Raw genomic sequence first — 23,795 nt, forward strand, 5'->3', positions numbered from 1 at the left:
ATACCTATGAACTGCAGCAGTTCCTGCTTGGACCTTCCATAGAGAAGGAAGGTCCACTCCGAAATTCCCACATTTATCCTGCTGTCCTCATGGATCCAGGACATGAATTTGTTAAACTGCTTGCTTAGAACACTGCCTAACACATTACTGGCACTCAATAAACACTGTGCTTGTAGAAATCGAGAGGGACAAGTAAAAGGCGGTAAAGCTATGGACACAACAGATGTGCTAGGGAGGATCCTGACTACTGAATCCATGGGAAGATCAGACAGGTATTTGTTGTATTATTCTTTCAATTTTTAAATGTATGAATGTTTCCAAAATAAAAAGTTGTTAAGAGCCTCTCATAGCCCCAACTACGCAGAGGCTAAGGTGGGAGGATCTCGAGCCCAGGAATTCGAAGCTAGACTGGGCACCATAGCAAGACCTCATCTTAAAAGGGGGTGGGAGAGTTGGACCCTGTTACACTGCTGTATGCCAGACAGAGGGACGCTGATCTAGCTTGCCACAAAGTAGGGATAGGGATCCCTATCACAGCTGGGAGAAGCCCAGGCCTTAGCTCTTCCTGGCACATAGTAATGTTAGAATTATTGCACATTCTCCCCGTTTCCTGCCTCCTCTCATTGGACAGACTCTCCAGCACCATAGTCGGACACCCCCTACCCCGGTTGCCTTCAGCCAACCAGTCTCGTTGGCAATGGCCACCAAAGGCAGGGAAGAGCCAATTCCCTCGTGGATCTCATTCCACACCCGCCCTGAGCTTCTTTCTTTGGGCACTGAGGTGCCAGTCACCTCTGCAGCGGGAGCGGCGCACGGCTTCAACACACACACACACACACAAGAAGCTGGTAACGCCCAGGGCATGAGAGCAGCAGGGACCGCGCCGGGGCTCAGGGCGGAAACACTCGCTAGGGCCCGGCCAGAGACGTCAGTGTGCCATGATGAAGAGGAGGCGCCGCTGAGGCGCGTACTGGAGCGGGCACCCGCTTTTTTGTAACCAGAGCCGCCAAGGCAAAGGAGCAGAGGCGGGAAAGAGCTCTGCAGGCGCCAGCCGGGAGGAGAGGTGGACGGTGGGGGCATAACCACAGGACCTGGCCACCAAACACGGATCTGGCGACAGCGCGCCCGGAAGTGCGGCAGCGTCCGCGCGGGCTGGCCTCCTCCAGAGCGCGGCGTAGCCTCTCTAGACACGGAAGAAGCCTCAGCTCTCGGTGGCCCCAGATCACAGCCCTGCGGTCCGTCACGGAAGCGAACTACGGGTGGGTAGGCGGAGCCGACGGCCTCACTAACAGGCGTCGTGCATCAGGATTGGTGGTCCGTGCGGCAGGGGCCGAACCTGGGGGGCAGGGCTTTCGGGGATTGGTGGTGGCGCAGAGGGGGCGGGGCGGCCTCTTTGTCTGAGAGCACTGCGGGCGGCCTGCAGTCAGCTACCGAGGCTGCGGCGAACGGTGAGTCAGGGTTCTGGGCTCCGGGCAGGACCCCCTCGCTTGCGGACACCAAACCCACCGTCTTCCCGGCGACGATGCCCCCAACTGGTCCGCTCGCTTTGGCCCGCCTCAGCGCCCCGCGGCGCGGTGTCTCCCGCCAGCCCTGGTCGGATTGGGGGGATCCGCGGAGAGGATGGGGGCGGGGGCTCCTCCAAAACGCAGAAGAGGAAGCTTGGTTTTGTTTATGAGACAGGAGCTCACCAGGTTACCCAGGCTGTCCAAGAACTCCTGGGCCCAAGTGATCTTCCTGCCTCAGCATCCGAGTAGCTGGGGCTGCAGGCGCCGCCCGCGCCAGGTTAGAAACAGGTTTCTCTGGGCGACCGCGGGAGGACCCTGGCGGCCCACTCGGGCGCTTCTGACCTCGGCCGCGGAAACGCCTCCCACTGGGCGAGGACGCGCTGCCCGGCTCTGGTGGCCGAATGTGCTCCTCTGGTTTTCCTACGGATGCTGTCTCTTCCTCGTTACTTTGTAAGAGCCCTATTTTAATAAATGAGGCCGATGTTTTGTAACACAGCAGACATCTTTGTTTACTATTTGCCTTTACGTTTTGTAATAGAAATAATAAGCTTGTCAGCCAACGGGAAAGCTGCTGTCCTGACGCCCTACCCCTGTATGCGAAGATGGCCCCAAGCGCTTCCCCTTCAGGCGTTTGGGGCGGATTTCCTGTTCAGCACCTGAACGCGAAGTTCCCCCGGACCTTTTCACTGTGACAGGTCTTCTCGGATCTGTGTTCCGTGTTCTTTGCACCGAGAAGTGGAGTAAGGTTGGCAGGCGAGGGCGAGGTGCCCCGTACCTGCCTCATGGGGACCCAGCCCTGCTTTCCCGCTGGGACGCTTGCGTTTCCAATCTAGGTTCTTGGCAAGGTTGAAGTCTCTTCATTTGTGTTTTAGCTATTTGTATTTCGTTTGTGATTTGCCAGTTGAGCATTTCTCAGTCTTTTAACTCTGATTTTTAAAATAATCTGTTGTTTTTCTGTGGTACTTGTAAAATGATGGCTCCATCTGGAATTTAGATGTGGGGTGAGCTTAAAAATCCAGTTTTCCCCCCCAAATCATACCAATTTCTAGTACTATCCACTATCAAATAAGTTATCTTTCCATTGATTTGAAAAACCATCTTTGTCATATACTAAATTCTTCTCTATCTTTAGGCCCATTTCTGGACTTTGTGGTGGCTTTGATGTGCATAAGGGTTTGATTTACAAGCTACATGGCTGAGTCTCTGCCCCCAAGACTTACTGCTTCTAATATTTTGCTTAGAAAAGCCTCTTTTTGTGTGTGTGTGTGTGTGTGACAGGGTTTCATTATGTAGTTCAGGCTCGCCTGGAACTCACAACAATCCTCCTGCCTCAGCTTCCTGAGTGCTGTGATTACAGGCATGCACTACCACACCCAGCTGTGGGTTGTATTTTAAAAATCTTTTATGATGTCATTTTTACTCTTTTTTTTTTTTTGGTACCCGGGATCAAACTCAGGACCTTGAGCTTGGAGGCAGGCAGCAGAACCACTGAACTAAATCCCCGGCCTATGATGTCATTTTTAAATTCTCTTATTCATTCGTCTAATGGATTTGTTAGATTTTCATATGACATGATCTGGATTTTCTCTGTCCTTTTACTTTTTTTTTTTGTCTTTTTACTTTTTAAATCTATCTGTGCTCTACTTTGTAGTAATTTTGTTAATCATGTAATATTTAATTTTACTTTTCCCAAAATATTTAACCCATCATCCTAGTGCCACTCAGTAAATTATCTTTCTTCGGGTAATTTTATTTATTTATTTATTTATTTATTTAGTAATACTGGGAATTGAACCCAGAGCCTTCTCACTGAGCTGCCTCTGGATTTTGAATCTCCCCACCAAACTTGACTCTGTTATACCATGTTCCTAAGTTGCACATTCTCACTGAGGCCCATGTGGCTCTTGTTACCATGGCCCTGTGGCAGATTAAGTTCCTCTCTCAGCTGGCTCCTTTCTTAGTGTCTCCAACATGCCCCTGTGTTTATTCTTTTAGATGACACATGTGTCCACATTGTGAATGGAATGGACAGATGAGCGTTACTGTGATCTGTCCTGTCTTTATATTTATAGAGACCTGGTATGTGTGCTTTTCACATTATCCTTTGTTTTCCATAAACTGTTTGTTTGTTTGTTTGTTTGTTTTTGGTACCAGAGATCGAACTCGGGACCTCGAATCTGCCAAGCAGGTGGCACTGGAACCACTGAGCTAAATCCCCAGCGCTGTTGTCCATAAACTTTTATAGCTTTCTCTGTAGGGAACCTGCACATTTCTGAAGTCTGAGTTTGTTTCTTGTTGATATTTGTGAATAGAATAGTTTTTCCCTGTCATGTCTTTGACCAAGTGTCACTGGGGTATAGCAAAGCTATCAGTTTGGACATGTATTTCTGGTCATTTATTCTGGGAAGTTTGGGTATTATATTTAACAGTGTTTCATTTTGCACTCTTCCATCCCTGAGAGCAAAACAGGAGCCATGGCATGAAGATGAAGAGAGATCAGTTGCAAGAAGGCCAGGAGTAAGGAAGGGAGGGCGGTGGCTCTGGGGGAGATCCTGGAGCTCAGTCCAAACCGGGGCTAGGAAAGTTCCTGTCCCAGCACAGCTCCACGTGCAGGGTCCCCTAGAAGGGCAGGCAAGAACTTGGTGTTGCTGGGGATGGTGCTGCACACCTGTAATCCCAGTACTTGGGAGACTGAGGCAGGAGGATCGACATGGGTTCCAGGCCAGCCTGGGCTACATGGTGAGTTCAAGGCCAGCCTGAAGTACATAGGGAGACTCTGTCTCAAAAAACAAACAAACAAAAAGATCTCGATGTCACATCTAGACCATCAGAAGTTCCAAAAAGAATGATTGTTTTCTAAGCTTAGCTTACAAAGTAGTAATGGTAAACCTCAAATTCAAAGCTTTTCATGTCATGGTGGTCCCTTTTTAGTTCTTGTCCTTGCAGTCCTACCTGGCAATAATCATGAGAGCTAGACAGAAAGTATCTCACTGGACAGAAAATATCTCACTGCAATGTGGCTTCTTTCCAGTTTTCTTTTAAGTGATCATGGCTTCTGAGAGGTTGATCCATTCTCATTTTTATTCTGGGCTATTCTATAGGGACATTCCCAAAAACAAAATCACTGTGTCTTCTAATTGAACCCTTTGTGCTGCCACCCCTTGGACTGGTGGGCATGTGGGGCCTTCGTTCAGCTGTGATGCTATGGGTGTACTTAGCATGCTAGGGGTGCTGTTTGTATTTGCCCAAGGGTTAGGTGGTGGCATAGCCCCATGATGGGGCTCCTCAGACTCTTTTCATATTTTGTGCCATTGATTCCTGGCCTGTCCCAGCCCCACCCCTGGAGCCTAGAATCTTTACAAGACTTTTATGAGCCAGCCTTTTAATTTTTTTTTAGCCTTTTAATTTTTAAAAAACAGTCCACACGATTTTCCTTTTTTTTTTTTTTTTCCCAATTAGTTTATTGGTACATTTTAGGTATACAATACAGTTACATTCATCACTGGGAACTTGTACCTGTACATGATGGATCTTGTTTCTTTTTCCCCATTCCCCTGCCCTCCCTTCACCCCCTCCACCCTTCCCTATTTACAAAGATTTTGTTTCTATGTTTTTCCTTTTATCAATATTTTTTCTTTTCCCTTCTTTCCTTTCCCCTACTCCTTTAGACATTTTCTTCCTATTTCACGATATCAATTATACATTTGATTATTATTTACACTTTTAGTTTTTCACACCAGAGAAACTATTCAGTATTTACACGTGTGTCCTATTTATTTCACTTAAAAGTATGGCCTCAATGTGCATCCACTTAGCTACAAATGTCTCCAGTTTCTCATTCTTTATGGCTGAGTAGTACTCCATTTTATAAAAAAACCACATCTTCTTTATCCAGTCTCCAGTTGATGGGCACTTGGGCTGTTTCCAAGCTTTAGCTATTGCAAACTGTGCTGCTATAAACATGGGTGCACATATATCACTGTGGTATGATTCTTTTAATTATTTTGGAAAGATACCCAGTAGAGGAATAGCTGGGTCAAATGGGACTACCAATCCTAGTTGTTTGAGTTATCTCCATATTGATTTCCACAGTGGTTGTACCAGTCTGCACTCCCACAAACAATGGAGAAGGGTTCCTCTCTCCTCACAACCCCGCCAGCATTTGTTACTGGTTGATTTCACGATAGCAGCCATTCTTTCTGGGGTGAGGTGGAATCTCAGTGTTGTTTTCTCTCGAATGACCAGTGATGTTGAACATTTTTTCATATGTTTATTTGCTGCTTTTACGTCTTTGCCTGAGAAATGTCTGTTCATTTCAGATGCCCATTTTTGGATTGGGTCTTTATATTTGGGGGGTCTGGGTTTTATTTAGTTCTTTAAATATTCTAGATAGTAGACCTTTGTCTGAGGAACAGCTGGTAAAAATTTTTTCCCACATTGTAGGTTGTCTCTTAGCTCTGTTGGTGGTTTCTCTTGCAGTGCAGAAGCTTTTTTTGTTTTTGGTACCGGGGATCAAATTTGGGACCCTGTGCTTGCAAGGCAGGTGGCAGAACCACTGAACTAAATCCCCGGCCCCAGAAGCTTTTAAATAAGATGAGATCCCAGTTGTTGATTCTCTGTGCTAGTTCCCGTGCTATTGAGGATTTGTTCATACAGTCTTTTCCTATGCCAATGTCTTCAAGAGTTCTACCTAACTTATCTTCCAGCAAGTTTAGGGTTTCTGTTTTAATATTTAGATCTTTAATCGACTTCAATTTTAGTTTAGTGCATGGTGAAAGATAGGGGTCTAGTTTTAATCTTCGGCAAGTTGAAATTGTTTTTCCAACACCATTTATTAAAGAGGCTATCTTTCCTCCAGTGAGGACGCTTGCCTCCTTTGTCAAAGAGGAGGTAGCTGAGTATGTCTTGAGTTGTTTCTGCATCTTCTACAATTTTCCTTTTTTGTCTGAACTCCAGTGATTTTTTTCATAGAGAAAAGTCTAGAGTTGGGCCTCAGAATCCTGAGGGGAATAGAGAACTGGTTAAAAACTGGTTTCTGATGTCCCACACAGGCCTTTCTTTTCTTGTGAACATTTGACCTTTAGGTAGAGGCCATGGTGTTTGCTTGTGTTGCAGTCTGTCACAGGGGAGACTTGAGTTCCAGGAGAGCCACACCCAGACCTCCCCTTCTTACTTGATGACAGTCCTCCTTCAAGCCTCAGATCAAATCCCTGGGTCGCCCTGGACTCAGTACACCTGAAATGACCACTGCTGACACCCCTGCTGCCAACACCCTGGTCAAGCTATAAGGTTGAGAGCCTCTGCCTCAGTGTAGCACCAGGACCACTAGAGGATTCCAGGGGTGACTAAGGCCTTGGGCCAGGGTCTCCACAGGAGTATGTACCACTCTGGGGCTGAGCCTCCCCTTGCTAGGAGGCAGTGTGTCCTATGGCTGCAGCCCCCACGTAACCCACAAGTGCCTTGGGTGCAGAACACACAGAACCTGACAAGCTGCTGTCCTTGTATGTAGGCAGGAAAATGGGCCTAGGCCAAGGTGAGCTAGGCAGACACCCAGCCCTCACTGTCTCCTGACAGAGGTATGATTAGCCAACCATAAGGACCCAAGGGTGTGGGGACTAAAGATTGGAGACCCATGACCAGAGATGCCTGCACTGACCAGGGCAGAGTTGTGTGTGCAGGGCCTAGCAGACTCCTGCACTGTAAGACCAGAGCTGGGGTGTGGGGGTAAGGGAATGGGACAGAGCATGCCTGCCTCACACCAGATTCCTGGGCTGCTCTGCAAACAATCCAGGAGCCCCTGAGTCCATCTGTCAGGGGCAAGGCCTGAATCCTCACATGTTCCCTCTCCTTCCTCAGCCCTACAGGATCCTCTGTTTTCTGTAATCTTCAGAGGCCCCGGGTGACCAGGTGATGGCAGCGGCAAAGCTCCTACCACTGCCAGCAGGACCCCAGGTGAGCTGTCCCATAGGCTTGTGCAGTGTCCCTGACCAAAGCCCCTTGTCCCTTCCACATCCCGGGCTCCTTGGGCAGCATAAGTATCACTCCATCCCCCTTGTAGCTCCTCCCTTCTCATCCACCTGGCTGACAAAGTATCCCTTCTTGCTGCCCGTGTCAGATGCACCCACACCCACTCACACACTTGGAGATCTGGTCTGTCAAAGCAGCCTCTGTCATTCCAGGCCAAGGTGACCTTCGAGGATGTGGCTGTGTTCCTCTCCCAGGAAGAGTGGGACCGCCTGGGCCCTGCTCAGCGGGGCCTGTACCGAAATGTGATGATGGAGACCTATGGAAACGTGGTCTCACTGGGTAAGGCCCCTCTGTAGGGTTCATCTCAGTTTACGTGTTGCAGTAGAGTGGGAGCTACCTAGGAAGGTGACTGTGGGATGGGAGCCTCACGCCAGGCTGGTCCCAGAGCAGTGATGGCAAACCTTTTAGTTTTCAATGATACAAACAGCCCACTGCGGCGTGTGTGCCATGGGTTCACCACCACTATTCTAAGCTTCCTCCGTTGCAACAGAAGGGCAGTCCTGTCCAGCTTAATGTCCCCAAAGGTGGCTGGGGTTGGGGTTGTCTCCATAAATGTTGTATTAACCAAAGGCTTCCCTCTTCACGAGCAGGGCTTCCGGGATCCAAGCCTAATGTGATCTGCCAGCTGGAGCGAGGAGAAGACCCGTGGGTCCTAGATGAGCATGGGGCTTCCAAGAACCAGGGCCTGGGCAGTGGCTGCTCAGGTACGTGAAGGGACCTGGCCCCTCTCTCCCTGAAGGTTGGGCCTAGTTCAGGCAGAGCTGCTGATGGGAGTTGTTTCCACAGGTAGTGATGGGGTCCTGACTGGCTTCACCTGTCAGAGGAGTCCACAGGCTAGGGGGTTGCTGGCCCAGGCAGTAATCCACGGCAGAAAGAGGGTGTAGCAGTGAGTGCAAGTGGAGTGGCACAAAGGGCCAGAGGACTGAGCCAGAGAGAGGCAAAGTAGGGCCATGGATGGAGGGATTTTTATCTCTGCCCAGAGACAAAGACTGGTTAGCCAGGTTAGATCTCAGGTTGAAAGGGACATTCAGGTTTTGAAGATCACCTGGTTGTTTTAGAAAAGAATGAAGCATCCTAAATGTAGTTGTGGGTTGTTTTTTTGTTGTTGTTTTTTGTTTTAAGGCAGGGTCTCACTATTTAATTCAGCTTGGCCACATCCTAAATGTAGAAGGGAAATGTTTTAACTTAGGCTGTAATCTCTCTGTTTAAACTCAAAGGCAAGACAGAGGAGCCCAGTGTCCTCTCATCCAGATGATGTTGTACTGTAGTACCATGTGTGAAATAAGGCACAATAAATAAACAAAAAATAACAAAACTAAAGCTATAAAATTGGAAAGGAGAGAGAAAAGTGTTCAAAGTTCAGGTGATTGTCAATTTGGGAAAAGATTAGACAAGTTAGATTAGACGTAAGAGTATAACAGTGTTGCTGGACACAAAATCATTTATATTTCTGTTGAACAACAAAGGTATAATTTTTTAAACAGTAACATTTAGGATAGCATCAGAAATATAAAGTATCCAGGAATCGACCCAACAAAAGATACATGAGACCTTTAAAGGTATGGATGAGAGGATAGAGCCAGCCCCGAAGCCTGTGTTTACAGCGTGAAGAACCTGTGTTGTGGGGAGGTGACACAAGAGTCTCAAGAAAACCTGTCTGCTGGGCCTCCCAGGATATGTCCCCCCTTGCAGTGGGAGGGGACAACACAGGCAGTACTCCAGTGGCTGAGCAGCTTCAGCATCCCAGTGTGGCCATTTGCCCCTTGGAAACTGCTCCTTGTTTCTAGAGGTTTGGTGGACAGGGCCTCAGGTATTACAGTCTACCTCTTACTGGCCTACAATATTGGATATCCTCAGAGGAACAGCAGATGTGCCAGTCTCAGAAGAATTTAATTTCTGAGGGACTGGAAGAGGACATAGCATATGTTGTGGAAATCTTGCATGGCTTGCACAGAACTGTTTTTTTGGATTTTTTGTTTGGTTTGGTTTTCTTGAGACGGTGTCCCACTGTGTAGCCCAAGCTGGCCTCAAACTCCTGGGCTCAAGTGATCCTCCTGCCTCAGCCTCTTGAGTAGCTGAGACTACATGTGCTGCCACTAGGCTTGGCTTTGCCCATAACTTTAAACTGACTGTAGCCATAGCGGACAAGAAAGCACAGAGGGCATTTTGTAGCCTCTGCAAAACTGGACTTCTTCCGCTCCCACCTGATGGAGATCTTAGACCTTCTTTGATACTGTTTGAATTTTATGCTGAAGAGACTGAAATTCTCCAAGAGCACAGAAGCACCTGATCACTGTGCTTCTGGCACAGGCTGTAGAGGGGGCTGGGATGAGCATGCTCTAGATAATGAGGTGCACAGAAGCAGAAGCCACCTGCCATAGCCTGCGTCACCACCATAGGCTCTAAACAGAAAGCAGCAGAGTGCTCTAGTGCCTCACCCTGGAGCTGTGCAGGATGGAGAAGCGTGCACAGCTGCCTGGCTGCCCTGCCCCTGCTTTTTTACTCAGTGAATTACCATGCTATAACAGCAGTGGAAGTATTTTTTCTGGAGGGAAGTGTTTTGTTGTCATCTTGTGTCAGGAGCAATGCTACGTAATTTTAGGGAAAAATTTGATTAGGCCTAGTTCTCCTGCCTACAGGCCAGTTATGGCATTTCGAGACATGATTCCAGTTTGGCCTCGGGTCACAACTGAGACCTCATGGATCCTGTGATGCTGTGATGCTCCACGGCAAGACCACACCTTTGGGAGACATCCTGGGAGGAACCAAATCTTCATCTTTTTTTTGGTAGTGGGTCCTTGTGCTTGTGCAGCAGGCAGCGAAACCACTGAGCTAAATCCCCGGCCCCTAAATCTTCATCTTCATAGTTCCTCCTTGATCTAGGAATTCTGCCACTCCCCAGTCATCTATTACATTTGTTTCTCCCCATATACTGAATAAAAGGTGCGGCAAGCTTGGGGCTTTTGTCTTTGCTGCCCAGAGCAGCACTGATCAGGCCCAAAGCTCAGCTTCTTCTCCAGGTCTCATTTTTTGTACCTTTCCTGCATAATAAGTTAATTCGCCTTGTGCTGAATTCGCCTTGTGGCTCGCAGGAGACTAGGACTCACTGCAGATGTTCTAGGAATGTCCCCTTTCCCTGTTTCCTACAACCTTGGCCTTCTGTTCCTTTTACAGACAACCTCAAATATGACTACAGTACAGCCTGTATGCAACAAGACAATGTTTTTTGTCCATGGGGTAAGTATATGTGTGGTCCTTATAATTCAATACAATACCCTGCTAGTGTTAATCATGGTATATCACCAGAACATAGTAAGATTCCCAAGGGTGCTAGGAAGCTTGTTTATATACATACAATCCCCACTAAACACCAGGAAGTATTTTTTCTAATTAAAAATTTATTGGGCTGGGAATGTGGCTCAGCGGTGCCACTGGCAAGTGCAAGTTCAATCCCTGGTACCAGAAGAAAAAAAAATTATTTTGGTGGAATCTTTGTTTTCCCCTTTAAGTATCTGTTGCACTTCCCTACTCCGTACTTAAAGCCATCATTCCAAAAGGAGGAGGCAGTTAGCTTGATGCAGGATGCAACCTGTCTCCATCCTTCATAGCAGCTTGAATCTGTCTCAAGGTCGTACTGTGCTTTTACGCCATGGACAACTAAGTAATCTGTAAACTATTTTTTATTAAAATCATCTTGCTCATCTTGTTATTCTGCCATCAAATCAGAAGCTACTCATTCAGGAAACTACAAACAATAAAATTGGTACTTCTCAATGCAAGTGACTAATTCCTTCTTTGGCCTACAGGCTTTTATTCTGTGAGGATGGATCTTATGAGTGGGGGAAAAGGAACTATAAGTAATCTGTCTTTTAAAAAAAAATACATAGTGTAACTTTAAAAATAAGGTTTGCAGCAGAGCTGGGGATTTAACTCTGGTGGTGCTGCCTGTCTCACAAATGCAAGGTTCTGAGTTCGATCCCCAGTACCAAAAAAAAAAGTGTGCAGCAGGTATGGTGATACATGCCTGTAATCCCAGCACTTTGAAGCTCAGGCAGGAGGATCTCCGTGAGTTCCCAGCCAGCTTTGGCTACATAGCTCAAGGCCATCCTGAACTACATATTGAGATGCTGTCTCAAAAAAATTGCTAAAAATCTTATTAAACAGAATGACTATAAATACAGACTTTTAAAAATGAAAGCCCTAGGGCCAGGGATTTAGCTCAGTGGTGCTGCTACTTATGCCAAGCATAAGGTCCAGAGTTCAATCCCTGGTACCACCAAAAAAAAAACAAAGGAAGCCCCATTAAGTTCAGTTTGTCAGTATGGAGCATACTTACATGAATTGCTCTAAAAGGAATAAAAAGACACAAAAATACCCAATAAGAAAGTAGATCTGAACATGATTGCACACACCAGTAATTGAGCACTCTGGGAAGCTAACATAGGAAGATCACAAGTTTGAGACCAAATAAAAAATGAAGAGCTGGGACAAAGCTCAGTGCAATGGCCCTGGGTACTGAAAAAAGAAAAGAAGAAAAGAAACAAGGGCACAAAATTTGAACAAGATTCTGATAGAAGAAGTATTCCAGAGGGCCAGCAATTCGAACTTTATTTATCAGTAAAATGGAAGTCCAAATCAAAATGATACCATGTTATAACTTCAGAATGGAAATAAATGAAAAGATTTAACAATATGAAATGTGAGTAAGGATGCAGAGCAGCTAATGGGGATGTAAATGCATACAGCCATTTTAGAAAACAGTTTAGCATTGCCAGGCATGGTGGCGGAAAAACTGTAATCCCTGCACTTGGGAGGCTAAGGCAGGAGGCTCACCAAGAGTTCAAGGCCAGCCTGCCTGAACTACGTAGCAAGACCCTGTCTCAAAACAAAAAAATACGCACACAAAACAGTGTGGCATCATCTAAAGAAGTTGAAAATATGAATCCTTCTGTTCCTTTTACCTCTCATAGTATTTTTATTTTATTTTTTCACTTTGCACATAGTATTTGTGTATAACCACCAGAAAGCACAAGAATCTTCATAGAAACATGCTTCTTGATGGAAAGGACTGAAAGTAACCAAATGCCTGTCACCAGTAGAACAGACAGATAAATGATGGCATTTGAATATGCCACAGTTCAAATGTTTGAATAACTGCTACAGAGCAACATAATAAATCTCAACATAATTCTGAGAGGAGAAAGCAAATTGTGGATGACAGTGTACCACAGACTTACAGAAAACTCAGAAAAAGTCGGGCGTGGTGTCACACGTCTGTAATCCCAGCACTTAGAAGGCCAAGGCAGGAGGATCACCATGAGTTCAAGGCCAACCTGGGCTACATAGTAAGTTAAAGAGCCTGAAATATATAGTGAGACCCTGTCTTAAAAAAAAAAAAAGAAAGAAGAAGAAAGCTCAGAAACACATGACTAAATTGTTGCACAAAGCTACAGACTCTAATATTTATTTTAAAAGCAAAAGGACTTCCACTTTCAGTCAAGATGGAGTAACAAAGACCAGAGTTACCTGGCCTCCTGAAATGACCAGGAAACAGGACAAGGAATGCAAAGCCTTAGCTTTCAGGATACTGGACATCAGTCTCTCACTAGAAACCAGCCAGCAAAAGAAAGTCATCCTGAGAATCAGTGACGAGGTGAGCCCTACAGTGGCCTCAACTCACCTTGGAGAAGGTCAGAGCATAGGGAGGGGGAGCCTTGATAGAATTTCTTGAGTTGAGACATCTAGGAGTCTAGCGAGGCTGAGGTGGCTGGAAGTCACATGAAAGAAACAGAGGAATCAGTTCCACAAACAGAAGTATGAAGATCTGCAGAGAAGCTCCCCACAGTGTTCCATTTAGTACTTAGGTCAGGAAAGAACTACTAAAAGGAATTAGCCAGGATTTAGGATCCTCAGCCCCTGTATAGTCCCCTGGACTCTGAATATGATAGATTTCACTCTTCACGATTGTGTTTATTATATGGGACCGTTGTCTTTAAAGGACAGAGCCTTTTCCGTCTGGTTTTAGAGGTCAGAGATTGAAAGCATGATGCACCATGGCGTCCTTGAAGATGGAGAGTACCGTGTGGCAAGGAATGCCAACAGCATTTAGAAGCTGTGAGTGGCCCCCAGTTGACACCCAGGAAGAAATAGTCATCTTGGGCCAACAGCTACAAGGAGCTGAATTTTGCCAACAAAAAGAAATAAGCTTAGAAATGGATTTATCCCCTGAGCCTACATATAAGAACTGAGATTGGCCAACTCTGTTTCAACCTAGTGATACCTTGAGCAGACAACCCAGCCATGCCATTTGGAATTCTGAGTTAGTAAATGAGGGAGTGAGTGTTGTTTTAAGCTGCTAAATGTGTGATATTTTGTCACAAGCAATAGCAAATTCATTGTTCACACAAGGCTAGGACTACTATTGTATGTTCCCAATAGCCGGAGTGGAAAACTTCATAATATATGAGGTATTACAGTAGTGATAGTTCTTGCCTCATTTGTGGAGAAAACAGCCCCAATACTACTTCCAAGTAACTTAAACACATAACAGAACAAAGCTCAATAATATTTGTATAAGAATACGGAAATACTCGGCACCATTGTTCCCACAGTATTTATAAGTGGTTCTTTCCCTGGCCTGGAGCAGTATCCTAGAGCATTGGGTTCTTAGATCTCTAGATTTGGTTGCTGTTAGCCTACCTGTCTCTGTCTCTCTCTGTCTCTCTTCCCCTCTCCCTCTCTCCTCTCTCCCCCTCTCCCCCTCTCTCTCTCTGGCTTTGTCTTACCTGTCCTGCAAGCCTTAGCTGTCTGGCTCTCCCTAGACTTTCAGCTCCATCTCATCTCAGGGAATCTGCCAGTCTCTACCTACCTTTCTGTGCTACCACCTGGAAACTAGGCCGTAGGCTGGATGGTCACAGGGCTCACCTCATCTGTTTCCCATCTCTTAGGGATCACTGTTCTTCATGACCTAATGTCCAGTGTCTTTGAAACAGTTATTTAAAGCCAAGTGTGGTGGAGCACAACTTTTAATTCCAGCTACACAGGAGGCTGAGGCAAGGAGGATCGCCAGTCTGAGGCCAGCCTGGGCAACTTAGTGAGGCCCTGTCCCCCCAAAGTTTTTTTTTGTTAAATGGCAGTGTTGGGCCGGGGATTTAGCTCAGTGGTTCTGCCACCTGCCTCGCAAGCACAAGGTCCTGAGTTTGATCCCCGGTACCAAAAAAGAAAACAAAACCAAAAAAAACCCCCAAAAATGGCAGTGTAAGAATGCATGCTTAGCATGCATGAGACCCTGGGTTCAATCCCTACTACCAAATGAAAAATAAGTAAAATTTTTAAAAAAGAAATAGCACCAAAGCAAGATAATCTGTGATGTCTAGCATCTAATAAAAAATTACCAGGTATGCAAAGAAGCAAGAAAATATAATCACAAACATTGTACTAATACAATTAAAAATGTTAAAGGGGTGGGGTTGTAGGTCAGTGGCAGAGTACTTGCCTCAGGAGCATGAAGTCATGCATTCAATCCCCAGTGCCAAAAATAGTATCATTTCTATTAAACATAAATTTTTTTGGTTCATTATTCCCCAAGCAATACAGTATAAGCACTATTTATATAGCACTTACATTATACAAGGCATTATACTCATCTAAAAGTAATTTAAAGAGCTGAGTGTGGTGGCACATGCCCATAATCCCAGCACTCAGAAGGCTGGGGCAGGAGGATCATTATGAGTTTGAGGCTAGCCTCGGCTATCTATAGAGAGTTCAAGCCCAGCCTGGACTACAGAGCAAGATTCTGTCTCAAAAAACAAAAAACTAATTTAAAGTACACAGATGATATGCAGATACGCCCTTTTATGTGAGAGACTTGAACATTTGTGGGTTTTAGCATGTATAGGTTTTCACGGAACCCATCCCTCACGCATATCAGGGGACAACTATATTTCAAGCCGTAGTCTGCCTTTAAACAATATTTACCATTTACTATACAGACTTAAGAATCTTGTAAAGGTATACTACATTTATCTTAGTCTCCCCAGGCTACCATAACAAAATACCATAGGGCAGTGATGGCGAATCTTTTAAAGCTTTCAGTGATACAAACAGCCTGCTGTGGCACGTGTGCTGTAGGTTCATCACCATTGCCATAGATTGTGTAGCTAAAACACAGGAAGTTTCTCACCTTTTAGAGGATGAGAAGTTCAGATCAAAGTATCAACAGGTCAGTCATTTCTGGTGATGATTCTCTTGCTAGCTAGCAGCCAGCCACTTCTGTGTGATCTTTTTGAACAAATATGGAGAGAGAACAAGCTCTCTGGTATCTCTTATAAGGGCACTTAATCCAGTAATGATGGCTCCACCCTCATGACCTCATCCAAACCTAATTACCCCCAAGACCCCACCTCTACATACTGTCCCATTGTGGGTTAGGACATCAACATAAATTCTGGGGAAACACAAATAATCAGTACATAACAGTTTCCCTGTTCACCCAAAATTTTGTGATACCGGCATGTTTTACACACATGTGCCCGTAGTACATTCCTACTGTTTTTGCCTCTAACATACACATTTTAGAGTGAGTTAGAACACTTTTTTCAGAGTCTTATATTTGTCAATATTTAAAATTACTACCATTTACCATCCCTAAAGATCTTCATTTCTCTGTGTAAATCCTAGGTTCTGTCAGGTATCATGTGTCTTCTGTCTGAAGAGCTCTCGTTAACATTTTTTGTAATGTAAATTTGATGGTTGTAGATTTTCTCCATTGTTTTTATTATTTATCTTTCTTTTTTGAAAGATATTCTCACTAGGCATTAAGTTGTAACTGGGGTTTTCCTTAGCACTCTTGGGATGTTGTCTTTTTACTTGATAGTTTCTGGTAGTGTATCTGCAGTTATTCTTACACTTGCTCCTCTACACGTTATGTGCCCTTTGTCCTCTGGTTGGTTGCCTCTAAGATTCTCTTTCCTTCATTTTTAGCAATTTGAATTTGATGTATACAGATGGTATTTCTTTAAATGTCTTACTAGATTCTCAGGGCTTGTTGTTTTGCAGTGCTGGGGATTGAACACTGGGCCTCACACACGTTAGCCAAGTGCTCTACCCCAGCCCCAGTTTGGGTAATTTCTGTTGCTGTTTCCAAGCTTGCTGATCTTTCCTTAGCTGAGTTGGATCTACGGATAAACAAGTCAAAGGCATTCTTTATCCTTGTCATTGGTTTTGTTTTGTTTTTATGTCTAACATTTCAGCTGGACTCTTCCTTACAGTTTTTCATCCCTTTGCTGAAATTCCTCATCTGATAATACACGTTGTACCAACATACAGGACAAATCTGGTCCTTTAATTGCTTTACTGCCTCTTATTTTTTGTTCTCCTTTTTCAAAATGAAAAAAGCTCTTTTGAGTATCGTATGATTTTTTTTTTTTAATTGAATACCAACCATCATTAAAGGACATAGAGGGTAAATAGTAAATTGCCTGTGCATCTGGAAATATAGCCTCTTGTACTGGGCAGTTGATATGCAAACATGAGTCAGTCCTGTCCAGAGCTGGGCTGGGTTTGGATTTTGTTGTTGTAATTACTTTGTTTGCATTGCCGAAGTCCAGAGTAGTTTCTCTTGCATGCTACTGTGCTTAGGGTAGGACTCTGTCTTCCATGTTGCCTATGTCCTGAGAAGGTCTCTTGTTTCTACCCCATGCTCTTCATAGACTGCTGTTGCATGTCACCTAGGGCTTGCTGGCCTCAGGAAGGGGGAGGCAAGTAGAGTGGTGCTGTTCTGGCCCATCTTCTTTCAGCAGGTGCTGTGTCACTGGGTTTCAGGGGCAAGACCTCCTCTGTGCACTTGACCTTTCCCTGGCTGTGGGAGACCTCTGAGTGGGTCCATGTCGGTTCCTGCCCCTCCCTCAGAAGTGGAGGTTGTTTTTCTTTTCTCCTCTTCCAGCCATGGTGACTGTTAGCAGTGTCTCCAGGATGATAAAGCTTATTTTCCTCCCAGGTGATTTCCAACTTCTGTTCCATAGAGAAGTGGCCAATCATGTGTCTGTCCTCCCTTCCTCCAGACTCAAACCTCCAAGGGAGGGAGATCCATGGAGAAGAGCCATGGTGTCTGTGGCTCTCAGGGGTTCCCCAGCAACTCATTAAGAGCTTTTTCTCACATATTCATGTGGGAGCCCCACTTTCCTTCAGCATGGACACATCACTGCACACATCAGTGCACAGTCTCAGGTTCTAAGTTAGTTGACTACAGTGTGACCTCAGCTCTGATGGCTCTGAGAAAAGATGAGGTTTTGTAGGTGATCTGTTTTTTTCCAGTTGTTGGGGCAGAAGTGATGTACTTTACAGCTTTCTGCCTCAGGAAATCTAAAAGGCCTAACAACCACTGCCATAAGGAGTCGGGTGGCCTCTTGCTCCTCTGCCCTGATTCTGGGCTGGACCACCTGTTGTCCCCTCTGCACACAGCCTGCACTTCAAACACAGGAGCTGTCTTCACATGAAGTCTGTGTGTGTGGCATCTTCAGTCTTGACAGCTCTCTGAGATATTAAACATGCTGTCTTCGACACCCCTTAATCCTACCATACAGTCCACAGAATCTGTGGCTTGATTCTAGAAGTGTGCCCACCCTAGTCTTTTCTGTCATACTGTGCCCCTGCAGACCTCTCTCCAGCCTCAACTTGGCAGCATACTCCTACCTCATTCCTCTGTGTCTTCAGTTTTGCTTGCCCCCAGGGTAGGCTCCACATGACGTTACTTCCACAAAGAGGTCACAGCACCATTCCCCATGTGTAGGGAACAGGGAAAGGGTATGTTACTAGAACCTTTGCAGTGAACCCTAGTCTCCTGCAAGCCACGGCAGCACAAGGAGAGTTACAGGAAAGGTAGAAAAATGAGACTTTAAGAAGAAGCTGAGCTTTGGGTCTGATCAGTGCTGCTCTGGGTGGCAAAGAGAAAGCCCCCAGCTTACGCACCTCAGTACATGGGGAGAAACAGATGTAACAAATGACTTGTGGAGAGTTCAGTACCTCGCCATAAACAAGATGTAACAATCCAAGAACAATGAGGAACTATGTACATGAAGATTTTGTTCCTCCAAGGATGTCTTCAGCTGGTGTAATCTTGTCCTGGAGAATCACAGCATCACCGGATCATCGAGGTCTCAGTAGTGACCGGAGGCCAAAATGGAGTTCTGTCTTGGAATGCCATAGCTGAGCTGTGGGCAGGAGAACTAGGCTAACCAAATGATTTTTCCCTAAAATTATGTAGCGTTGCTCCCAACACCCATGTACAAATTCTTTGGCCCCAGGATGGCATCTCTGGTCTGCTCACAAACGCTCAGTCTGCCCTCTGCCCACACAGGCCAGGCTTCGCTGGTCCAGTGCTACCCAGCTGCCTGGTCTTGTATTTCCTCCTGCTCCACATGGCCTCTTGAAGCTCAGTCTGCTCAATCCATGGGACAGCTCCAGAGAGGGTTCTGGGCTGTGTCCCCTCTGCCATGTGCTTGTCTGCAGGACAGCGTCACCTCAGACTTCAGACTGCTGGTGACCCCTTCCTCTCCAACCCCTCATTAGTCTTGGTGCATCCCTGTGTGGAATTCCGTGTCTGATTCTCCCCTTACTTGGCAGTACCAGCGTCAAGGCTGTACTCCACTGTTTTGAGTAGTGTTAACATTTTCATTTTGGATTTGTTGTTTCAGAATGCAAAACCAAGAAAGAGAACCTAAACACAGACTTGAGCCTAAAGCCATTAATTTCAGGAGAAGTAACAGCAATTCTGGGGAAAACGCCTTTGGATGGGATTGATGAAGAACATAACACCAAAGGGAGCTTCTGCCTGAGTGCAAGCCCTGCTGGCCACCATGAGGCTCAGGGCTTGAAGGGAAGGGAACCACTCACTCAACACCAGGCAGTTCCTAGTGGAGACAGACCCTTCATATGCATCGAGTGTGGGAAGTGCTTTGGTCGGAGCTCCCATCTCCTTCAGCATCAACGAATCCACACTGGTGAGAAACCCTATGTGTGTGGTGTGTGTGGGAAGGCCTTCAGCCAGAGTTCAGTCCTTAGCAAACACAGGAGAATCCACACCGGGGAGAAGCCCTATGAGTGTAATGAGTGCGGAAAAGCCTTCAGAGTGAGCTCAGACCTTGCTCAGCACCACAAGATCCACACGGGTGAGAAGCCTCATGAGTGCCTGGAGTGTCGGAAAGCCTTCACTCAGCTCTCACACCTCATTCAGCACCAGCGCATCCACACAGGAGAGAGGCCCTACGTGTGTTCCTTATGTGGGAAAGCCTTCAATCACAGCACAGTCCTAAGGAGCCACCAGAGGGTGCACACAGGGGAGAAGCCCCACCAGTGCGGTGAGTGTGGGAAGACCTTCAGTGTGAAGCGGACTCTGCTGCAGCACCAGCGGAGCCACACTGGGGAGAAGCCTTACACATGCAGCGAGTGCGGCAAGGCCTTCAGTGACCGCTCCGTCCTCATCCAGCACCACAACGTGCACACCGGGGAAAAGCCCTATGAGTGCAGCGAGTGTGGGAAGACCTTCAGCCACCGCTCCACTCTGATGAACCATGAGCGCATCCACACAGAGGAGAAGCCCTATGCATGCTATGAGTGTGGCAAGGCTTTTGTGCAGCACTCACACCTGATCCAGCACCAGAGGGTCCACACTGGGGAGAAACCCTACGTGTGCAATGAGTGTGGGCATGCCTTCAGTGCACGCCGCTCTCTGATCCAACATGAGAGAATTCACACGGGTGAGAAGCCCTTCCAGTGCACAGAATGTGGAAAGGCCTTTAGCCTGAAGGCAACTCTGATTGTGCACCTGAGGACTCACACGGGCGAGAAGCCTTATGAGTGCAACAGCTGCGGCAAGGCCTTCAGCCAGTACTCAGTGCTCATCCAGCACCAGCGCATCCACACCGGGGAGAAGCCCTATGAGTGTGGTGAGTGTGGGCGCGCCTTCAACCAGCATGGGCACCTGATCCAGCACCAGAAAGTGCACAGGAAGCTGTGACCTGGGGGCAGTCCTCAGGAGCACCTGCACACACAAGAACTGTACCAGAGGCACAGGCAGCCTCCTTGACAGGGAGCTTGTGACCTCTACAAGACATGCCGAGTAATCCAGCATCACTGCATGCTCCCAAAGAAAGGCACAGGGCATGTTCCTGTGGAAAAGCTTCCGAGAATGTCTGTTTATCTTCCTCAACATCTTGAAGTTACATAGGAGGGTAATGGTATATTTGTAGTGAATATTGATAAAGAGAGCCATAATTCTTTGTTTCTTTAACATTACTTTATTTGAAGTAACCAAGGGAAGTTAAGTGTAAGAACTATTGTCTCGATATTCCAAATAAACTTCTTGTCCTTAGAATCTACCTGCCTCTCCTAAATACAACTGACCATCCTAATTGTTGTACTTAAACTTAGAATATTGTACTATTTTCAGTACTCTGTGAAAACCCTAAAGTGCTGTACAGATAAAGTGATATTTTAAAAAATATTGTCAAGTATCATCATGTGAAATAGCTAAAAATTCTAAGTGCATGGAAATACCTGTTTTGTATTAAAAAAAAACCTTTCAAGATACATTAGTGAGAAGTGTCATAAATTTGGAAAAACCTTTATCTGATGCTTTAACTTTGTTCAAGATTAAAAGGAATGTCCTAACACTTCAATAAAAATTCAACTCAAAAATGAGTATATTCCTCAAACTCTGTCCTTATGACCTAAAGACTCTGTACCTCAAAGATTGTGGAATCTCTAGGGCCTCCAGGTCCCAAGCAGGAATAAGACAGGAGCTCCACACAAAGTGGTCCTTCTGCACACCTGTTATTTCCAAGAAAATACTAAAGAGATAAATTTTTTTTGGTACGAGGAATCGAACTCAGGACCTTGGGCTTGTGAGGCAGGTGGCAGTACCACTGAGTTGAATCCCTAGCCCACTAAAGAGATAATTCTTTGGTACATACTTTTAAAACAAAATTCTTAAACTCAGCTCTTTTTAACTACTCTTAGGAGTCTACTATACTTGAGCTGGGTGTGGTGGTGCATGCCTGTAATCCTAGCACTCAGGAGGCTGAGGCAGGAGGGTCACCATGAGTTCAAGGCCTGTCTGGGCTACATAGTTCAAAGCCAGCCTGAACTACATAATGAGACCACGTCTCAAAAAAATAAAAATAAAAAGATTTTAAATAGTCTAAGGGCCGGGGATTTAGATCATTGGTGCTGCTGCCTGCCTTGCAAGTGCAAGGTCCTGAGTTCAATCTCCTGTACCAAAAAAAAAAAGTCTACTACACTTTAGGTTTTTCTTTCATTTTGGTTCAAGAGTCTGGTATCCATTGCTATATACTGTGACAAATCTAGTTTACTCATAATTAAAAATTATTTGCTCAGGGCTGGGGATTTAGCTCAGTGGTTCCGCCGCCTGCCTCACAAGCGCAAGGTCCTGAGTTTGATCCCTGGTACCAAAAAAAAAATTATTGCTCAAAATTATTTGCTTGGTTTTAAAGGTATGCCCTTATAGCTGAATTTATGCCAGAGACATTTCTAGTAGCCAGCTATGAAGGAAACTATTGAATCACATTCAAGGCCCTTCCGAACCTAAACATGTTAAATGCCTGATGGCGAATGGCCTCTCTCTTTCTCAATAAGCTCTAGGGCAGTGATGGTGAACCTTTAAGAGCTTTCAACAATACAAACAGCCAACTGTGACATGCCATAGGTTCGCCACCAGTGCTCTAGGAGTCCTCAGTGATATACCATGATGGAGACAAAAGCTTATTTCACCCTCTGCACAGACACTGGTGAGAGGTGACAACACTGATGTGCTGAGAAAGGAGTTGAGATCACTGAGGTGTGAACACTCAAGAGCTGAGATTGCTGAAGTGAAACTTCAACCAGTTGATATAACTGAAGTGTTGCTTTAGAGAGAAGCTAACTCACTGTAGTGTTGCTTCAGACTAGGGCCTTACTTCACAGAAGGCAAGAGTACTGAGTGTGACTTAGAAGAAGAGTTGAGATTAGAAGTGTCACTGAAGGAAGAAAATGAGGTCATCGGTGTTGCTTCTGAGAGGAACTAACATACTCATGTGCTGAAGAGTTGAAATAACTGAAGAGAAAATCCAAGAGAACTAGAATTGCTGAGGTGACTCTTCAGAGGGCTGAGCTCACTAAAGTGAAGCTCCAGAGGAATGAAAATTACCGACAAAGGACCCTGGTATATTAATTAGGAGCAGAGATCACAGAGATTGCTTAAAAGAGAAGTTGAGATTGATGAGGTATTAAAAGAGAAGCTGAGGTCACTGCAGTGTTACTTTGGAGTCAAGATGAGATCGTGCAGGTGTTTCTTTATGTCAGTGAGGTAAAACTACACAAAGCTGAGCTCACTGAGGCTTACTTAAATGCAGCTGAGATTGCAGAGGTGATGCCTCAGAGAAGTCACTTGAGAGGCTGAGATCACTGGGATGTTATTTCAGAGAGGGAATGGGACCACTGTGTGTTAGCTCATAAATTCCCTAAGGAGCAGAGCTGCCAACCATCTTCAGTTGAGCCCACAGTCTGCAGCTGTCTCTGGCTATGGCTCAAAACACAGTGCTATTCACAACACAATTTCTAATCATGTAGAATCAATAAAATCATGTTCCCATCAAGATAAGAGTTTATGGGCTGGGGATTTAGCTCAGTGGTTCTGCCGCCTGCCTTGCAAGCACAAGGTCCTGAGTTCGATCCCCGGTACCAAAAAAAAAAAAAAAAAAAGATGAGTTTATTTAATTAAATTTAACATACTGGAATATTTGTTTAGAAAGACTGTATGTATCATAAGGTACCAAATCACATAGTACCAGTGTGCTGTAGTGCTAAATTTTCCAGTAACCTATGTTTTCAGGGAACTCCTTCCAATGTGTAGTTGGACTTCCTTCTTAGACAAAGTGTGCTTGGTATCTTCCTGCCTGTTCTTGCTGTGTCAGACTGCATTTGATCCAGTGGTGAGCCTGCAGGCTCAACCATCCAAAGTCTAAAAATGAGCATCAATGCCCCTCTCCTGGACAGGATTCCCAAGCTCCATATTCTTGCCATTCGCTTCCTCCTCACCCAGAAGCAGGTAGAGCACATGGCCAACGCAGGAGCAGTTGGCCTTGGGGTGTGTAACATTGGAGGCCAGTATGAGCTTTGGGCTCCCCTTCGTGTTGATAATGGGCTCCTCAGCCATGACCTCCCACTTTGTCAAAACCATTCCAATCTTGTTTTGGATATTTTATTTTT

At 45.7% G+C, this 23,795-nt stretch overlaps 1 protein-coding gene across 3 annotated transcripts; it reads left to right on the forward strand.

The window, feature by feature from the left end:
• The first annotated feature begins 791 nt into the window (after nucleotides 1-791).
• On the forward strand, nucleotides 792-21,230 carry Znf250 (zinc finger protein 250). Of its 3 annotated transcripts, none has more exons than XM_013068991.3 (6): nucleotides 792-1,259; nucleotides 7,362-7,457; nucleotides 7,685-7,811; nucleotides 8,123-8,236; nucleotides 10,707-10,769; nucleotides 19,226-21,230. In XM_013068991.3, the coding sequence occupies exons 2-6, from the start codon at nucleotides 7,416-7,418 to the stop codon at nucleotides 20,545-20,547; spliced, it is 1,668 nt and encodes a 555-aa protein (XP_012924445.2). In that variant the 5' UTR covers nucleotides 792-1,259; nucleotides 7,362-7,415; the 3' UTR covers nucleotides 20,548-21,230. The 3 variants fall into 3 exon arrangements, with proteins under 3 accessions (XP_012924445.2, XP_004837715.2, XP_087039163.1); XM_004837658.4 differs by lacking the exon at nucleotides 792-1,259 and adding an exon at nucleotides 1,381-1,448; XM_087183037.1 differs by lacking the exon at nucleotides 792-1,259 and having other exon boundaries at nucleotides 1,457-7,457.
• The last annotated feature ends 2,565 nt before the right edge of the window (nucleotides 21,231-23,795 follow it).

Source organism: Heterocephalus glaber, unplaced genomic scaffold (assembly GCF_053883595.1).
Source record: "Heterocephalus glaber isolate CG9 unplaced genomic scaffold, H.glaber_assembly_v1.0 deba00000281, whole genome shotgun sequence".
Taxonomy (NCBI): domain Eukaryota; kingdom Metazoa; phylum Chordata; class Mammalia; order Rodentia; family Bathyergidae; genus Heterocephalus; species Heterocephalus glaber.

Bases quoted from the DNA above. Each gene is read 5' to 3' on its own strand.
- Znf250 (XM_013068991.3), top strand. From the start codon at position 7,416: ATGGCAGCGGCAAAGCTCCTACCACTGCCAGCAGGACCCCAG. The intron at 7,458-7,684 runs GTGAGCTGTCCC...CTGTCATTCCAG, and splicing joins CACTGCCAGCAGGACCCCAG to GCCAAGGTGACCTTCGAGGA. The intron at 10,770-19,225 runs GTAAGTATATGT...TTGTTGTTTCAG, and splicing joins CAATGTTTTTTGTCCATGGG to AATGCAAAACCAAGAAAGAG.